Source organism: Mandrillus leucophaeus, unplaced genomic scaffold, assembly GCF_000951045.1.
Source record: "Mandrillus leucophaeus isolate KB7577 unplaced genomic scaffold, Mleu.le_1.0 Scaffold249, whole genome shotgun sequence".
NCBI classification, from domain to species: domain Eukaryota; kingdom Metazoa; phylum Chordata; class Mammalia; order Primates; family Cercopithecidae; genus Mandrillus; species Mandrillus leucophaeus.
In genome coordinates, this window is record NW_012102576.1 from 1,129,713 (window position 1) to 1,145,155 (window position 15,443).

Here is a 15,443-nt window from a genome sequence, read left to right on the forward strand (position 1 = left end):
AAAAAAAAAAAAAAAAAAAAAAAAAAAGGAGCAAAAAAGAGAACAGCCTGGGCAACATAACTAGATGCCCATCTCTAAATAAATAAATAAGCAGAGTGTGGTGGTGCATGGCCTTCTGGAGGCTGGGAGGGTGGATCCCTTAAGCCCAGGAGTTCAAGTGGGCTATAATCACATGACTGCAGTCAGCCTGGGTGAGACACAGTGAGATCCCGTCTCTAAAAATACAACCAAACTAAAAAGAGTTGGTTTGGGTTTGTGATTTGTTCTTGCTGTGATTATCCTCATTGTTTCACACACTTTAAATTCCTGTAATGATAGCTGGTGTTTAATCTGGAGATTTGTTTGCCAGAAAAATATCTTCTTCATCCTGGGCATTCAGTTTCCATTTGCACGAGAAGATTACTCGGCACATTCTGATTTCTCTTCTTTTTGTCTTCCAGCAGCATTCTCTTTCACTCCTTTTCTGAAAATGCTATCTCGGTAGTGCAAGGCAGTGAGTGGAAGGGGAGATTGCTGTTCTCACTGGAACTCAGTCTTAGGCACTGAGTGAGTGCCTGTAATGTTAGTACCTGGCCTGCTCAGGTCTCTGCCCCTACCCTGGATATAGTCGTTGGTCCAGTGTGTATTCCTGCCCCTCTTACAAGAGTAGATTCTGTGTTTCGGCTCTTTCTCCCACCTGCAATGCTGTTCCCCCAGTTCCCTAAGGGCAGAGATGTTTGTTGCCCTTCTCCCCAGCACACACAGTAGGTCTTTTATTTTATTGTGTAGATAGCAGACAGGGGAGAAGGTGCTCTGTGGAATTTCATGCCATCTCTGTATTTTTTTTTTTTTTTAGATGGAGTTTCACTCTTGTTGCCCAGGCTGGAGTGCAATGGCTGAGATCTTGGCTTACTGCCACCTCCGCCTCCCGGGTTCAAGCAATTCTCCTGCCTCAGCCTCCCGAGTAGCTGAGATTACAGGCATGCACCACCACGCCCGGCTAATTTTGTATTTTTTAGTAGAGACGGGGTTTCTCCATGTCAGTCAGGCTGGTCTCGAACTCCCAACCTCAGGTTATCTGACCACCTCGGCCCCCCAAGTGCTGAGATTACAGGTGTGAGCCACCTTGTCCAGCTGCCACCTCTGTATTATCACTGTTTTCTCTCTCCAGGTCTGCATCACAATGGATACGAAGAATTTCTGCTTCTTTCTCATCATTTCTGTGAGAGTCTGGTGGAGTTTGTAGAGAAATAGCCTGGGCGAGGTGGTGGGATTCTCTAATCTCTGCAGACCCCAGGAGCTTCACACTGTTCTGCCACCCTACACTTAGCCCTAATCCATCTTTCAATTATCCTGGCTGAATTCTTACTGGAATCTGGTGTTGGATTTCTCTATCCTAAATAAGTGAGATGTGTCTCCTCTCTCTCGCATGTGCCTATCACCATAGATTTTGGCCAGTTGGTTGTTCTACAAAGTTCATTCTTCAATGGATTTGAAAAATACTGAGAAGTTAATTTGGCTATTTTCCATTATACAAGGGGTAGCAGCATTTCTCTGAGATATCTGCAGCATGGAAGTGAAAGCCATACATCTCCCTTACTTCTTTTTATGCCTCTTTCCCAGCCTCTCTGCCCTCCTTCTCCTTTTTCCTTCATACTTCTTATTTTATTTGCCACATGATGACACTTGGATACCCTGGATGGACTAATAATCCTTTTTTTTTTTTTTTTTTTTTTTTTGCCATTTTAACTTTAACTTACTTGAGAACTTGAGAATAATTGCTAGAAAATGATTTTATATTTCTTGGAGTAAATGTTCTTGTAACCTTTTATCTGTTTTTCACTTTTTTGGGGGGGAAGGTGTTTAGAAAGGGACATGCTTATGCATAAATCATACACTAATTCCTTTTAGATTCTTGTTTATTCTTGAAAGGGAACAGTTGGGTCTGACTCATATATTTACTTAGGAATGATGTGAAGAGGTAAAGCTTAAACTGGAGGAAGTAAGTTTCTGTTAAAATGTGTTGTCTTAGACCACCGTTCTCCTAAATCTGGTTTATTGTTTGCTGAGAGACATGTTTTTCTACATTTTCACATTTTTCCTTTTGATTGTGAGCAGGAGATATATGAGATTCTTTTTTTTTTTTTGAGACGGAGTCTCGCTCTGTTGCCCAAGCTGGAGTGCAGTGGCCGGATCTCGGCTCACTGCAAGCTCCGCCTCCCGGGTTCACGCCATTCTCCTGCCTCAGCCTCCGGAGTAGCTGGGACTACAGGCGCCGCCACCTCGCCCGGCTAGTTTTTTGTATTTGTAGAGACGGGGTTTCACTGTGGTCTCGATCTCTTGACCTTGTGATCCGCCTGCCTCAGCCTCCCAAAGTGCTGGGATTACAGGCGTGAGCCAGATATATGAGATTCTTAGTGAAGTCATTCATTGTGCAATGGCTCCATGCTATTATTTATTGTTGATTCCTTCGAGAACACTCTTTTTAGATGCTTTTTAGTTACTCCCTGCTTCCTCTTTCTTGCTCTTTAAAATTGAGCTCTAGAAGAACGAAGATCTCTTATCAATTGCTAATTCCATTCTTGATTTGGCTCATAGTTTGCTGCACCTGACAAAGTCTTACAGTTTGACATTTGGGGTAATGCTAGTTTCACTGAAGATATTAATAGGTTACTTCTCTTTTAGTTTTTCTTGGTGTGGATTTCTGTGAAACTCAGGAGGGACTTTTTCCCTCAGATGTCTCAACAGCTGCCCTTTTCTGAGTTCTTTCAGATGGCTGATGTTCAACCAGGTTTGTAAAGCACTGCTAGCTATCGGGTTTGCAGAAACTGAGCTGTTGGCGTAGCTTGTGATTCTAACATACTGAGTCCCATGCTGAGAACTCTTATTTAATATTTGTAATTTAACATACATGTTGACCTTATCACTGAGAAGGTTTTAAGTAGTGTCCAACCTCCATTCAGCAAAACTTCAATTTAAATTAAGGCAGAGTTAGCTAAATGTTAGCTATCCTCTGGAAATACTAAATCTAAGTAAGAGATACTGTTCTGCCTTCCCTTTCTCACAGCGTCATCCTTAATTTCAGCTGCCATGATATCTGGCTGTAGCCTTTATGAGCGTTGCAATAAACATGGGTGCTAAAAGCATATATTCAATCTCTTAAATTTTAAAATGAATCTGCTAAGAAGCGAGGGTCCTTTGGAGACAAGAACTTAGGTATAAAATATAAGATGAATGTCCCCTCCTCCTAGCCAAGGGAAAAAAAAACAAAAAAAAAAACCTCGAAGGTAATCATGTAATTCAACAATTCATTCAACTAATATTTGCATAGTTAATAGAACATGAAGTTGAAACTTTTTTCACATACTTTCGCCAAGTTTGTAGCACAAAAAATTCACTGCCAATGTGGGGGATGCTGTCATCTCTAAATGTCAAATCTCACCATAGCAGTAATGTCTTGAATCACCATGAGATATGAATTTTTCGTGGCATAGTCATTTTGACTTTCGTTCCAAGATTTCTTAGTTTCAGCAATCCAGTGACATTTTCCCTTATGCACCTTTCCAGTCTTTGGCAGGACATGATTTAAGGACAGTAGCAAAGTTGAAAGAAACTGGGAGAAAGAAAGATAAGCAATGAAAAGAAATGTAGAACTGTATCCTAATGACGTACACTAATTGCAGGGTCTCAAATTTGGTTATATTATGTGCTAAGCTTTCTTTGAAAAAAGTATGTGCTTTGTTCCAAGGTACATTTGAAAAAAAATTAAAAGAATTGAAGTCATGTGTATATTCATTAATTCATTCACTCATCCATCCTTTTTCCCTTTAATTTATTCTTTTAAAAATATATCATGTTTTGGCCAGGCACGGTGGCTCATGCCTGTAATCCCAGCACTTTGGGAGGCCGAAGCGGGTGGATCACAAGGTCAGGAGATTGAGACCATTCTGGCTAACGCGGTGAAACCCCGTCTCTACTAAAAATACAAAAAGTCAGCCGGGCGTGGTGGTGAGTGCCTGTAGTCCCAGCTACTCAGGAGGCTTGAGGTAGGAGAACGGTGTGAACCGGGGAGATGGAGCTTGCAGTGAGCCGAGATTGCACCACTGCACTCCAGCCTGGGTGACAGAGAGAGACTCCGTCTCAAAAAATATATATATACACACGTATATGTATATATATATAAAAATACATATATGTATAATGTTTTCTATAAGCCAGGAAATGCACCAGACTCTAGGATAAAACAATGAACATCCAAGCTTCAAGGAACTAAAACTTTAAAGGAAAAATAGAAATTAAAAATGTTAATTAGTTGTCCACTAGCACATCAGAAATGTTGGGAGTTTATATCACACTAGAATAGTTATTCACAAGCAAAATTTGTGCTATAGGTGGTCCCCCAAAATCAAACAGATTCATCTCTACTATCACACAAAAGGATCTTGACATCTAAAAATGTGCTCTTAACAGCTAGTTCTAATTTATAATATTTCCCAGCAAATTTAGATGATGATACAGGGTATTCTAGATATACCAATAATTTAGTATTCCTGTAAATAAATATTCTTTACACAGACAGACAGACAGACACACACACACAAACACGCACACACACATATGCGACCTGAAGTCATTGAAAGTAAACATAGCCAGACAGATCCTGGAGGGGGGATGACACTTCAAAGAAGGTATGGCAGGGCAAAAGTTTATCATTTTTACAATTGTTAGCCTTAGGCCAATTTTAGTCCCATGTAGAGTGTGTAAAACATCATTAATAAACCTGCAGCCTTTCTAACCTGAATAACCAGAGAACAGAGTTAGAAGAAACTGCAGATGCTGAAAATGAAGAATCAATTCCATAAAATCAAAAACATAAAGGGGGTGCTCTAACTTGTGTGTATACTTTTTCCCCAAAATCTCTGACTGATGCAAGCACAAGCCAGGTTACAGTAAGAACAAGAGAACTGGACTGAGATTTGACCTGCTGCCCCAAAGATAGAGATTTAAATTTAAGTCCAACTACACCAGTTGCTTGCTAAGGAAGGAAAATTGGCCAGGTGCAATGACTCATGTCTGTAATCCTAACACTTTGGGAGGCTGAGGCGAGCAGATTGCTTGAGGCAGTTTGAGACCAATCTGGCCAACACTGCAAAATCCCTTCTCTACAAAAGACACAAAAAAGTAGCCAGTCACGGTGGCATGTGCCTGTAACCCCAGCTACTCGGAAGGCTGAGGCAAGATACTTGCTTGAGTCTGGGAGGCAAAGGTTGCAGTGAGCCCAGATCATGTCACTGTACCCCAACCCTGGTGACAGAGCAACTCCATTAAAAAAAAAAAAAAAAAAAACAAGAAAGAAAGGAAAGTCAACACTTTCACTTTTTTTGGAGAAATATATGAGAAAACGGAGACTTCTCAATATAATTTTTACAGTGTACAGTATATAATCTCAAACGCCTTACATGAAAAACCAGAAAAATATGACCAATTCTAAAGGAAAAGGACAATCAGTGCAGCCCAATATAAGGATGATGCAGAAATTAGAAGTACCAGGCAAATATTTTTAAGCAGCTGTTGTAACTGTGCTTAATGACATAATAGAAAATACGCTTGCAAATAATGAAAAAATAGGATACCTCAGCAAAGAAGGACAGTAGGAAAAAAAGAGCTAAATGAAATTTAGGATGAGAAATATAGTAAAATATTTTACATAAAAACCGTCTCTGGATATACTTAAAAGCAAGATTTAACAGGAAAACAAGTTAGCGAACTTGAAACTGTCCAATATGAAGAAAAATGTTGGAAAATTTTTAGAGCCTCAAGGACTTGTGGAATAATGTTAAAACATATGACGTCCATAGAATTGAAGTCCCAAAACTCAAGAGAAGAGAAAGAAGAAGGCAAAACAGGTTGAAGATATAATTGATTTTTTTTCCAAATTGCTTAAATCTATAAATTTACACATTCAAGAAGTTCAGCAAAGCCTAAGCAGGGTAAATATTAAGAAATGTATATGTATGAATAAGACAGTCAAACTCCTTAAAAGACAAAAATAAAAATCTTGAAGACAGTTTTTGCACATTACCTGCAGGAAAACAATTATGCAAAAATCCTTCATCATCCTCATTATAAACTATAGGGGCTAGAATACAGTAAAAAATATCTTTAAATTGTCAAAGGAAAAAGTAACTGTCAACGAAGTATTCTATATCCAGTGAAAAATCTTCCAAAAATTGTGGGAAATTTAAGGCATTTTCAGAAAATGCAAAGAACCCCTTGACAGCAGATAATCACTATAGCTAATGTTAAAAGAAGTTTTCAGGCTGATGGGCAATGTTTCTAAATGAAAACTTGAATATTCAAGGAAGAACATAAAAAATGGCAGACATCTGGATAAGCATAAAAGTATAAGATAAACAACATATCTTCAAAAGACATTTGGTCTGGCTTACAAATTAAGTTCATACCGTTGCCCAGCTTACAAAGTTCTTTCTCAGACTGATGTAATGTACCTAAATCAAACCCTTTCTGAATAAGTGTATAATTATGGTGAAAGGTAGAGCAACTATGTAGCTGAAAAATTTTAGGACATATTTAACGAAAACTGTAAAAACTACATTTTCACTTCTCTGATAGACTAGATAGCTGGAAGCAGTGTTTCTCAAATATTTTTATATCATAGAATATAAAAAATGATTTCTAAAGTAGAACAAGATAGCTAAATAATAGTTTATTTATAGTCTGTCAAATAGCAACTTTGTTTTGTATAGTTCAGGAACTTTAAGGCATACAAACGTGTCAGGGCATGCAAAGAAACAACTTTAGGAGAAACAACACTGTTGTTTCTTTGAAGATGTTTTCGCTACGGGACAATTACAACCTGAAATAATTAGGTTAAACATATTGCTTTCCTTGTAAGAAATGAGGAAATCGCTAATGGAAGGCACTTAGCTAGAAGCAGAATGGGGAGCAGCATTTGGTAAATGAGTTCAAAGGGCAAGGTGGCCCTTCACAGTAATAATCTATATATTGGTGCTGGGATTCTAAGAACAAGCTCTTGGTTACTGAAAGGTGATGGAAGAAATCAATGAGATTTTCATCAGTCTGAAACCTTAAAAAGGGCCTCAAGACATCCAAATCATTAGCTACACTCTGCCCTCTTAAAGGTGAAAATGCAGTTAATCTCTGGAAGAAATCATCCTTAATTTTTCCTTATGAATCCCATTATTGAGGTCAACCAAATTTTAAAAAATCATCAAACACTTCAGGAAAGAAGCCAACATATCAATAGGAAATCCAAAGAATGAATTTGGTCACCAAGGACTTTAGATATTTGAATAATCCTATGTATTATGAAAAATAATGTTTAAATCATTTTAAGAAATAAAAGAAATAAAAACTGATCACATAACAAAAAAAATCAAAAGTCAGTAAGTTTGAAAATACATCCCTAGAATCAAAAACTCTTATCATTGAAATTAAAAACTCAGTGAATGAGAGCAGATTAGGCACAGGAAAAGGGATAATTAGTGAATTTAAAGATATATCTGAAAATATTGCTAAGAATTCAGCACAAATTGACAGGGACAAAGGTGAAGTTAGGTGAAATGGAGGATAGAAAGCAGAGACCCACTGCACATCTAATTTGAGTCCCAGAAAGAAAACAAAGAGAAAGTAGAGAAAGAATTTGGAATGATGGTTGAACACATCAACTATGTTTTACTTTACATATTTTAAGTCTATTTTGCTATTTTAAGATCAAACACATTTAGATTTGATGTACTTTCCTAATCAATTGAAAGTAGAACCTTAGGAGAGGTACCTCATCCATCTATAACAATAGAATAAGGGTAAGAAAACAGATTTGGAAGCATTTAAAGCCAGAGCTTTATTTATTATCTCCCTGTGTCACAGATATAAGGACTACAAGAAAGTGCTTTTGCTTTGGGGATAATGTCTCACAAAGTTAAGAAAAATATTAACTTATGTTGTATGACATAGTCTTTAGATTGTGATTGAGGGGGCTTGGGAGCATCAAAATCCAATTTAAAGTCTTAATGAATCCTCAGAATTTGATTCTAGGTTATAATTTGGACATGATGAATAAGTTATTCTAATATAATTGTTGTGAAAAGATATATAATGTTTCAATACAGAATTAAAATGTAAATTAAAATATTAAAATCAAATAATCTAAGAAAATATAAAGGCCATCTAATGACTTTTAAAATATGCAAATACATTCATATGAGAGAGCAAAAGAAAGACTAACAAAATTACCATTTAAAATTCTAAATATGTAATAACACTAAAAAATTGAAAAACCATCTGCAATGACCATGAATTTTAAGCGAAAGAAATTTTAACCCTAACCTGTACTTGCACATACCCCAATAAAAAACAAAATAAAATACAGTTATTTCAATGAAATACTTTTAAATTCATTTAAAACTTATGGTATAAGCTCATTTGTCTCATTTTGCCTTGTCCTTTTACATATTCATATTTTTATCATAATTGTAATGAGTCCATTAAAAGCAACGATCTAAACCATCTGTCTATTGTGATAGAGAAGTTTCTCTTCTATTCAGATATTGTCAAAGAAAATCAGGGCTACTGTTCATGCTTGGTTACTCAGGAATTTGGCAATACAAAATAACATTACCTATTGAGGTGATTGTTCCAGATTTGTTTTTTCCAGTACAGTTTTTCTCTCTGGGCTCATTATACAATTTAGTATTGGATAATGAATAAATAGCATGTCACGCAGTGTTGAACTAGACAACTAATGAAAGAAGAAACATGTTTTTCCAATTAGATGCAAAGCCCAGAACCTTTAGTTTGTAGTTATTCCATGAAGTCCAATAATACGGAAATTCCATATCAAAAGTTAAATGATTAAAAATTTAAGAGAAAGGCGGGGCGCAGTGGCTCACGCCTGTAATCCCAGCGCTTTGGGAGGCCGAGGCGGGTGGATCACGAGGTCAGGAGATCGAGACCATCCTGGCAAACACCGTGAAACCCCGTCTCTACTAAAAATACAAAAAATTAGCCGGGCTTGGTGGTGGGCACCTGTGGTCCCAGCTACTCGGGAGGCTGAGACAGGAGAATGGTGTGAACCCGCCAAGTGGAGCTTGCAGTGAGCGGAGATCCGGCCACTGCACTCCAGCCTTGGGGACAGAGCAAGACTCCGTCTCAAAAAAAAAAAAAAATTAGGAGAAAAACATAACTACTTTTTCCAAGATTTAGAGTCTCCTTTGCACTCTTATTAACCTTAGCAATGTTAACTTTAAAAGAATTGGAAAAAATATGACCAGAAGAATAAGCACCTGAATTTTTTCTTGGAACTGTCATAATTACTTTAATAAACACAAAATGTCCAGCTCTGGATATGACTCATATTTAGATCGTTTGTGTTTAGTGAGTTCCTGGGAATTATGTCAGGTGTCACCTGGTTGATGTTTTGTATGTTTTGGCTTTGGCTAATGATTTGTTCCTTTGAGATTCTGCATATAAATGCTGCATGTATGAGATAGAGTTAGCCCAGAGTAGTTTTCTTCTGCAATGAAGAAAATATTTGTCTTTCTGCTGGCCATTTAACTGAAATTATCTTTGATAATTTATAGTCTCACAACAATGTATATTAAGTTATTAGTATTGACCATCTAAAACCACATAAACATATCTGAAAGCAATAAAAGTAAATATTTAATAGTGCTTGCCATTTGCCAGGCATTAACACAAGATACGATATTCACAATATATTTAATTCATTTAATGTATTAAATATATAATCTCTAATTCTTATGTTGATACAGAGTACTTTTAATCCTTCAACATATATACGTCATAATATAGTGTATCCAATGCAAGAATTTTATTAGTGATGCAGCTGGGGTTTGAAAACAGGTCCTGGGTCTCTAGAATATCCATGAACAATGTTGCATTCTACAGAAACTTTTTAAGAAGATGTTTTGTCCTTGAAATCTATTAGTAACATCAATTTTAGTAGCAAAAAAAATCTGTTTTGCTAAAAAACTATTTTAGTAACATAATATTTTAAAACTATTTAGTAAGGTAATTCTATTACCTTAACATAATGAAAAGAAGTAGAGTAGGGATTTTTAATGCTAATTATTTTTGCTCCCCCTACCCCCATTTTATAGCCCTAATTAGTCTATTGGCTAGTTACATTAAAGTAGTTAAACCACTTATCTCTCTGGGCTTCAGACTGCCCATCTAAACTAGACTTTGCTGATTTCTGGAGTCCCTTCTAGTTCTAAAGTTCTACAACTCTGCTTATTTACTTGTAATAGATAATGCCGTTCATAACTTACTAACATAATTCTCTAAGATTCAGTCACATAGACGCTGCATTGACCTTTTCTAGGGTTTAGTTTAATCTGGAAGTCTGAATTACTTGGAATGTATATCATCTGTATATTATCTCTGTTCTGTAGATATTTGTAAGGAACTTTTCCCCAAGCATTTATTCAACAAAACATTAAAATAATTGCCATATGAATAATTGGGCTATATGTGGCTATGTCCAAAGTACATTAGTATAAATTTATAATGCTCAATTGAATTGATTTATTGTAGAAAAATTTCTCACCTGTTGCCACAAGATTGATGATGCTTAGGAGTAGTTAATATAAATAAGCATACAGAAATACAAGTCATAATTTAATTTGCTTTCTTCTGAACATGCTTTCAGAGACATCTGTGTATATCCCAACATCAGACTGCACTAGGAAATTCATTGCATGATCTTGATCATAAAATAAACAACTAATCTTGGCATCACTTCTCTTTTATCATTGAGATGAATTTATTATATTTTATCACATGGTGAAATTCTATAGAAAATCTCTAATTTTAGTTGTGTATGAAATTTTACACTTTTTGTGAAGTCGTATCATATTTTTAGGAACCATTTAAATAGGAAACACAGTTACAACAAGTTATGAGAAAAATAATACCTTGAGATGAACAAATAATACTAGTAATTACTTACCCAAAATATTCAGTACGATTAATGTTACCAGAAGGATAATATTATTGCACATCCAACGTTAAGGACAATTCCATGGTGGTGAGAATCTACAAAATTGCATAGATTTCCCTAGTAAACCCAGCAGGTAGTTCCTTAGATGGTAAGAGATAGGAGAGGACCAAATAAACTTTCTCACCTATCATGTTCCTGAGTTACTTTCCTTTGAAATATGTAGACCCAGCTTCTTCTTCTTCTTCTTTTTTTTTTTTTTTCAACACAAGGCACACATATGCGTGTGTTCTCTGGTTTGAATAAATATGATTTTTTCCTTGTGGATTCACTGTATACATTCCCCAGTATTGATCTTACTTATGATCACTGTCTGTCTGTGTCTCTGCCTTTTTTTTTTTTTTTTTCAGACGGAGGAGTCTGCAGGATCTCGGCTCACTGCAAGCTCCGCCTCCCGAGTTCAGCCATTCTCCTGCTTCAGCCTCTGGAGTAGCCGGGACTACAGGCGCCCACCACCAGGTCCGGCTAATTTTTTTGTATTTTTAGTAGAGATAGGGTTTCACCGTATTAGCCAGGATGGTCTCGATCTCCTGACCTCGTGATCTGTCCACCTCGGACTCCCAAAGTGCTGGGATTATAGGTGTGAGCCACTGTGCCTGGCCTCTCTGGGTTTTTATGTAAGACTGTGGAACTCTCAAGATTCTCTAATAAGCTTATTGACAACCCCACTAATTTGAGTTGATCTTTTCTGTTTCTCCGCTTACATAATGTATCCATTTCCTGTGATAGATCATTGTAATTCCACAAAATCATACATTTAAACATAAAAGAAATGTTAGCGATTATTTTAACACAATACCCATGTGTTAAAATGGATATATTCAAGTTCACAGTCACACAGTTACTTGAGAGCAGAGCTGATATCTAACCTCAGGTCTCTTGACTACCAGACTAGTGCTGCCTTCGGTATCCACACTTCTCATTGCATTTGAAGTACTCAAAAGATAATAAATAAACCAAATAAAAGAAGTTGTACATTTAACTTTAAGCTGAAAGTTTAAAACAACAGTCTCTGGTACATACAATTTACAGTACATTGTTTCCACTAGATACGTGACATAAACACACAATACACTGAGAAAGTACTGAAAATAGCTGATATTGAAATATAATCATATCAAGACTGATTAAGTGGAATGTTTATTTGGTAGATTATTATTGAGTGCATTGTTTCATGTTCTAGTTATTATTGTTATTAATTAAAACATCTTTAATAAGAATTTATTAATTTTCAAAACATCAAAAGAAGTCCACATATTTTCACTCATCAGACAAAACAGTCAAAATTGTAGGAGTCAAGTCAGTCACAGAAAGAATGTGGTGATATCACTCTACGTTTCCTTTTTTTTTTTTCCTTTCTTTTCTTTTTTTTTGACAGGCTTTTGTTCTGTTGCCCAGGCTAGAGTGCAGTGGCATGATCATGGCTCACTGCAGCCTCCACATCCCAGGTTCAAGCAATCTTACTGCCTCAGCCTCCTGAGTAGCTGTGACTACAGGCACGTGTCACCGTGTTCATTTTTAAAATTTTGGGTAGGCATGAGGTCTCTCTGTGTTGCCCAGGCTGGTCTCAATCTCATGGGCTCAAGCGATCCTCCTGCCTCGGCATCCCAAAGTGTTGGGATTACAGGCGTGAGCCATTGTGCCTGGCCACTACACATGTTACTAATATGAAGAACTGAAATTATGGACCCCTCAATTTAGGAGAATAAAATTGTAGATTTCATAAAAAGACTAACATAAAAGATATTGATCACTCTTTTAGGCCTCCGAAGTAAGATTTAAGCCAAGCATAAATTTCTGGGATATTCTTAGTTCAAGCACAACCTCTCACTGATGTCCTGCTAAGCTTCCTGGTGACATTCTCTTATGCTTTGTATCTTGGAGAACCAATGAACATTCATCGTCTAATGAGATTCATTTATTTATTCAACCATTTATAAATTATTTTACTTATCAAGCATCTGTTAATTTCCTGCTCTATATTTAGTACTGTGTGAGGTGCTAGAAACACAAAGATTCATAGATTAGGTAGAAAGATTCAGCATTTTCCAGCCTCTGAAATGGCAAGGAATATGATAACCTTTAGGAGCAAAGAAAAGGCCAGTAGCCACAGCAAAATCAGAGAAAGTTAGGAAGTTAGAAGACATCAGAAACAATTGTGTAGGACTCTGTATGTAAGATAACAAAAATCTAATCTACCCAACAACTCTTTCCCTCGATGATGATGTGACACACGAGAACAAAAGTTGCATTTATCTAACACCACACATACACAGCACAAGAACAATATGATATGTGACTTCTGGTCATAAGGTCATAAGCTTGACTATAGGTAGGTAATTTCATCTTCATATAGTTCGTTTTCTCATTTTTAACATTATAAGATTGAACTAGATCACATTAAAAGATGTTGTCCCCAAATCACTAAACTGGGAAAAAGAACATAGTTTTATTTATAAAAGTTCAAACCATAAACAGAAAGGCAATTAAACCCTGGAATGCAGAATCAAAACTATTGGTTTTCTTGCTTAAACTGAGTAAAATAACCTCTAGAAAAAAGAAACGAACTGCAGGACATTTTTGAAGCGTAGGGGAATGAGACTGCAGTTGTAGTCCATGGTATTTTTCAAATTATGTTTCACTATTTCATAGGAAATGAAAGCACCTAAGCTGGAAGAAAAGAAAGCAAGTTAACCTCTGCTGGGCAAAATAGAGAGGTAAGGTTTAAAACAAGAAACAAGATGCTTTTATGACCAGAAAAGAGCACACACTGGATTCATTTGATAAATATAAACTTTTGAAAATATAAAGAAGAAATACATTCCTTGGAAATACAGACAAACAAAATATCAGATTCATTCCACAAGGGCAAATGCAAAGGAGGAACCTTAAATTATTTAAAACACCTATATAAACTCTATGATACAAAAATTCTTACCCTAGAGCAGAGAATGGAACTGTAACATGACAAAGAAATTTCCTTAATACTTCAGGGAATAGAAAAGACACTGGCTATGGAAATCTATAATTTTTGGGGGGTTTTGTGATGAAGGCACCATGTTAAGTTGAGGCATATGCTTATCTCCTCTGGTTCCAGAAATATTCAATTACCTAGTCATTAATTCTAGCCTTTATAAAATTAAATCTAACATTTCATGTTTTCTTAAGTTAGTTTAACATTTTTATCCTATTGATATTGTAAAAGAATAAATAACAATGTGAGTAAATTGCCACAGGTATTTTTCGCAGTGGAGATGAATTTATCATATTATGTTAAAAGGATAGATTTGATTGAGAGTGAGCAAAGTTGTAGAGCAGAAAGGGGTAATCCCGCTAGAAGTTGCTGTGTGAATATAAACATTCATCACAAGAAATCAAGAAATAGAAAGGCTGTGAAAACAGTGGCAAAGTTCTACATATTAAAATCAAAGTTACAATTTATTTTATAGACCAGACATTTTGCTTCATTAAAAACATTCACTCTTATTCTTAACATTCAATGAATTTTGCTTTGAATCTAGTCTCCTATTTTCAGTTTGGCAAATAGAGACACAGGATAGAAATAAAGGAGATTACTAGTAAAATTTTAATTCTAAAAGGCACCCTAAATCCAGCTTACCAGATCTCTGAAGTGGAGACGGGAGTTCTAATGGGGAAGTCCTAACAGTTTTGATGTCAGCATAGACTACATCTCCAGCCAGCGCATAGACCAAAAAGAGACAGAAGCCCACAAATGATGTCCCACTGAAGGAACAGTCATATTTCTGCAAAGAAACTTCTGGTAAGTTAAGTAAATTGAGATGACAGATTTCCTTCTGCTCCCCAAGTGGGTGGTGGACTTCCTCCATGAATAAATGACAAAACCAATGTGTTCAGTCTTACTAATCAGGGTAGCAGATTTCCTGAATACTTGTATGACATGAAAGAAATTACTAACCATAGAGTAGGTTCTTGTTTTTCAGTTAGTTTTCTGCCTAAACTTGAAATGCTTTTAACTTTTATTAATACCACAGAAGATAACTCATCATTTTCTTCTATAGGCCACTTCCTCTTTTAGTTCAGGCATATATTCTCTGGCAGAAACTCTGAGTATCCAGCATCTTCTCCAAAGTAGGATAGCTGTTTGGGAAACAGAACAAGAAAAAGAAGAGATTTTATTATGAAAGTCACAGAAAGGGGCACTCTGTCTTTTATCCTCCTCTCGAAATGCATTGTATATCTAGATAGTACCTTAAAAATTCTGAAAGCTATTTGCTTTCCTGTATGCTTTATAATATTAACATTAAACTGAGGTAAAACATGAATTATGCAGAGGACTTCTGAACTAAAAAATATATATTTAAGAAACAGAAATAACTCTGTTAAAATAATTCAAGATAACGGCATAAAAGAAAAAAAAACT

General features: G+C 36.1%; 1 protein-coding gene across 1 annotated transcript in view; it reads right to left on the reverse strand.

The window, feature by feature from the left end:
• CLECL1 (C-type lectin-like 1) overlaps positions 1 to 15,016 on the reverse strand; it is a 19,108-nt gene extending 4,092 nt beyond the window's left edge. Inside the window, 4 exon segments of the mRNA XM_011983316.1 lie at positions 3,422 to 3,541; positions 3,543 to 3,592; positions 14,661 to 14,820; positions 14,823 to 15,016. Coding sequence (XP_011838706.1) covers positions 3,422 to 3,541; positions 3,543 to 3,592; positions 14,661 to 14,820; positions 14,823 to 14,981 — 489 coding nt within the window. The 5' untranslated portion in view covers positions 14,982 to 15,016.
• Between the last annotated feature and the right edge of the window lie 427 nt (positions 15,017 to 15,443).